General features: G+C 42.9%; 1 protein-coding gene across 1 annotated transcript in view; it reads right to left on the bottom strand.

Moving 5' to 3' along the window:
- Positions 1-663: 663 nt before the first annotated feature.
- Positions 664-4,458, bottom strand: part of IQCA1 (IQ motif containing with AAA domain 1) — a gene marked incomplete at its 3' end in the record, with an annotated part of 99,052 nt that continues 95,257 nt past the window's right edge. The window contains exon 18 of the mRNA XM_009577884.1: positions 664-718. Coding sequence (XP_009576179.1) covers positions 664-718 — 55 coding nt within the window. The remainder of the gene's footprint in view (positions 719-4,458) is intronic.

Raw genomic sequence — 4,458 nt, 5'->3', positions numbered from 1 at the left:
TAACATCCACATATATGAATTTGTCCATGATGAGGCATCAGAAGGTGAAACAGTGCTGGTCCTCGTGCGGCTATGTAAATATTCAGCTTGTGGTAGATTGCATTAAGTGTCTTATAATCCATCCCAATTAAAAAGCAGTCTTTATAGCTGTAATAGTTTTATTGAGAACTGTAACACATTAGACCTACAGATATATAAAGCAGTTAGTTTTATAAAGCATATAGGATATTAAAGTAATGAAAGACATTAATGTGACATCAATTTTTAAGGAGAGTTACTTGCTGAAATAAATGAGTATAGCCTAAAAGTTGATGGCATGTTACAGTCCTGAGTAATGAACCTCTCTGCCCCCTAAAACCTCGTAGAATAAATAACGCTTGAGCAAGTCAGTGGTCATTAACTCTTTATCCTCTGAGAGCTACATGTCACATTGATGTCTCATCTGATTTTTTTAAACTTTTTAAAATTCATTCAGAAAGGAATTCTCTTTCCTGGAATAGCTATAACTTGGGGTGCATTATTCTGAAGTTATTTCCTAGCATCTCCCCCTTTCAGTGAAGTAGAGCTGGGACTGGTATTGCCAGACGCGAAATTATTGAGGAAGCTAGTTTTTCCCTTTTCCTTTATTTCCTTCTTTTGTTTTTCCTTTTCCTGCTTTCTCACTGTCTGCCAGTGCTCTGAGTCGTGCTTTACCCAGTGGTGTCTTGGTATACCAAACCTGGAGAATCAAAAAGCATGTGTATGTTTTAGTAAAACCTAAAACACCACCACCCCACACCCCCCCAGCCCCCAGTTAAGAAACTTTTGACTAGTACGATGGAGCATTCCTTTTAAAAAAAAAAAAAAAATCTTAAAATCCTGGCTGGCTTGTGGAGAAGCAGAAATGAAATCCTTGGCTCTCTTGAGAACTTTACTATAACAAGAAGTATGGCAATTGCTTGCTTGAAGTGTGCCTCATTAACAGGAATGCTTAGCTGTGCCATTTGTGTTGCTATAGTTATGGAAATGTTAGAACTTCTATGATCAACCCTATTTCTGAGGTATATAGCTCTTGTCAAAACTCCCTCTGGTCTGAAACTTGGCAATAGACAATGCATACACTTCTCATGGCTCTGCAAATCAATCCAGACAGTTTTTATTTCAATGAGAGAGCTTAAGAAGCAAAACAAACCCCGAACATTAAAAACCTGTTTATTGCTTTCAGATGCCTGTTCACAGTCCTGTGACTTGTAAATGATTTTGCTATAGTTGCTCTGCAAACTTGCCAAGCTCCTGGACTGTAATGTCAACAAGGCAGTTCCAGGCCATGTGAAAATAATGTAAAACGAAGGAGAGGGTAGTGCTTTAAAGTTAGTAGTGTGTAGGAATCGGTCTTTCCCCATATGTATGTAGAGGCACCTTTATCAACAAAGTCCTGCCTACACCAGAGATTAAAATGCCACTAGGTGTTGACATGGTTGATAAAATGCCTTCCCTCTTGACCGTATTCACCCATGCACTGCCCTAGGAACAAATATCTTTCCTCTGACCACAGACTGCTATTTCATGCCATGACTGTGTCTCCTCTGCCCTTCACTTGGGTAGTCTTCAACCTTCCTACCAATGCGGCATCCTGTAAAGTCTGCCTTTTCCATATGATTCATCCAAAATGCTGCTGCCAGCTTGAGCCTGGTAAGGCCACCCCTAGGAATTTGCTTTGTCTGGTTTCCCAGTATGTGTTACAGGCAGCAAGAGAAGTAGCTGGGAGAAGAGGTATTGGAAGCATATAGGGAAGAAAAACCCTTGATGTTCCTCTCCCGGCCCCAGATAGTCCTTCTTGGTGGTGTCATGCTTCTTAAAGGCTTCCTCTGGGTCCCAGAAAGGGGCTGATGACAGGCACCCTATTAGGATCTCTTGTCTTGAAGATTAAATACTGTCAGCAGGTACCTGAAGTCTGAGTGCTGTCAAATGTCCAGGTGGCTGCTGAGCAGCCCTAAGGCTGTGATCTCTGCTCTAATTGCCCGAATTAGCTGAGCACCCCTCCTCCAAGAACCCTGACTCCATTGATTAAAACATCATGCAACCTCTCTTGCATCCACATCTAGACGGTGTCACGGGAGGTGTTTGGGAGGAACCCCTGGGCTCTCAGTGCATTTGAATTTTGCTGTCCTAAAGACGGTCTTGGGCCAAGCTATTCCTGTGTCAGGGAGAATATGGGGCTGGGAGAACGTGGGGCAGGGAGAGGCCTGGAGATGGCTGTTTATGGTCCTTCACATGAGTGGAATAAGAAAGACAAGATGGTGGTTGTGACTATTGGCTTGGGGAGGAATTGACTTCCCCAGCAGCAGCTATGCAATCAAGCAATCTCTCTGGCCTTCCATGTGTGATAGGCCATGAGGCCACAGAAATTGTATTTCCCGTGCCAGGTTTGTTGTCCTGGGTATGACGTTCTCCAGACCTTAAGCGGGAGATGGAAAGAATAACGCACCCCTGCCAACAGCTTGCTGGGAGCTTGGTAGGATGGAAAGGGCCGTCTGCTGGGTGCAGACTGGGGAGGTCATCTCGCTGCCTGCTCGGAGTCGCTGATAAAGGACTCTGCTGCATGTGGCAAGAGGAGCTGAGTGACTCGTGATGTCTTCTCTTGTTCCTTTCCCATTTCTTTGTGCGTATAGTTCACTGCAGTAAATCTACCTGCCTGTTGACACGTGATGATGGCTGCTTTTGACTCTTTAGCTAGTGGAACTGCTATGCGAGATTAATAAGCCACCTCCTCAGATACGGTTAAAATAAAAGTAGATTTATCACTAATGCACTAGCATTTGAACTGGGGATGCAAGTTATTGACAGTGAGATTGACAGTGAGTGAGTGATCAGAGTGAAAATGTTTGCTTGTTGGAGGAATGATGTCCGCAGTCTTTGGTACGGGACTTCTTACATATTATAAGTATTTCGTATCAGTCGCTGCCAGGCAGAACTAGTGTGCCAGTTGGACTGCCCTTTGCTCCTCTAGGACTACCGATATTTCTGTGTAAGGATTTGTATCAATCACGCTGGTGCAATAACTTATAATTTCAAAAATATGGATGTATAATTGGGACAGAAATTTGAGTAAATTGAATGAAGAAATCACATTATCACAAATTTTGCATTATTTATATTCATTTTGAAACACTGGCAGAATATAAATGTCAAACAGGGAGATTCATGTTTCCAGCGAATAGAAGTCAAAGATTCATCACAGCGCTAATCTTCACTTTGAAAACTGCGTTTTAGCCGCCCCGCTTCAAAAAGGACAAAGCAAAGCAACAGAAAAGGTCCAGTGATGGCAATGGTTACAGGCTCAGGAAGAGGGGCTTCTGTGCGAGAAGAGATGAAGATACCGGAGTTAATTAATGCACGAGGCCATTTTGACAATCCTCTTCCCCTGTGCCATATTACAGGTGCTGGGGCAAGGTTCCATGACATTTAAGGGAAACAAATTTAAAACCGATAAAAGGAAATACTTTCTTAAGGGCTGTAATTAATGCAAGGAAATTATTGCCATGGGATGCTGAGGACAGTATCATTTTAGCTGTGTTCAAAATGAAGTGCTGCCTGCACACTTTGTGCTGTACAAAACAGGCACATTTATAGTAAGTGGAATAATATTTTCAAGTTAAACTCGCACTAAATACTAGCTCTCGTGTTTCAGGGTACAAATGGATTACTACTTGGAGCTGGGAACGATAGGGTTTTTTTCTTTGCTGCAACACTGAACCATTAGCCTTTCCCTGAGGAAAGATATTGGTTTAGATAGGAAGCATGAGGAAAAAAGAGTAATTTGCCAAATATCACAAATGCTGTCTATGTTGAGTGAGCCAAATGGCTCTAAATGGAAATTGGAAAGTATTCAACAGCACTGGGAGAAATATGCACTATCATTAGGTTAGCAGTGGAAGACGACTTGGACAAAGTTGTTAGAAACTGCATCCTGTTTATTGTGCGAGGCACTGTGGGGATTCAAAACCAGAGGGGATTCAAAGAGCAGAATGAAGAGGAAAGCTTTTAGCCAGGAGAACTTGATGGTTTATAAGTGGGTCTGGGTAGAAACTGGGGGGGTATGGAGCTGAGAAAGCTCTTTCGGGGTCTCTTGGCTTCAGTACAGAAGTCCTATCCCATTTGGAGCCCCTGGTGTGGGCTGCCTGCAGCTCCTTGGTACGCAGCAGTTTTCCTCTTCAGTGGCCAAGGCTTTTAATAGCGTTTAGGAAGCTTGAAGTGCCTTAGTCAAACACTGTGCCATTTTTCTGGGGTGTCGGTGCTGCTAAGCTGTAGTGTTGCACTCAACTAGCTCGTTCAAGTCCAGTTCAGCCGTCCCTAAGCTATGCTGAAGTCGCTACAGTAAATAAATTGTAGACCTGTACTTAAGCCTGATAAACTGTTCCCATCAATAGGAAAACCAAAAGCAATACAGTGAAAGCAGAATTAACCACTACATAAAGA

This window comes from Fulmarus glacialis, unplaced genomic scaffold (assembly GCF_000690835.1).
Source record: "Fulmarus glacialis isolate BGI_N327 unplaced genomic scaffold, ASM69083v1 scaffold13955, whole genome shotgun sequence".
Lineage (NCBI taxonomy): Eukaryota > Metazoa > Chordata > Aves > Procellariiformes > Procellariidae > Fulmarus > Fulmarus glacialis.
Note: the sequence above shows the minus strand (reverse complement) of the source record. Positions and strands in the feature narration are given on the sequence as shown.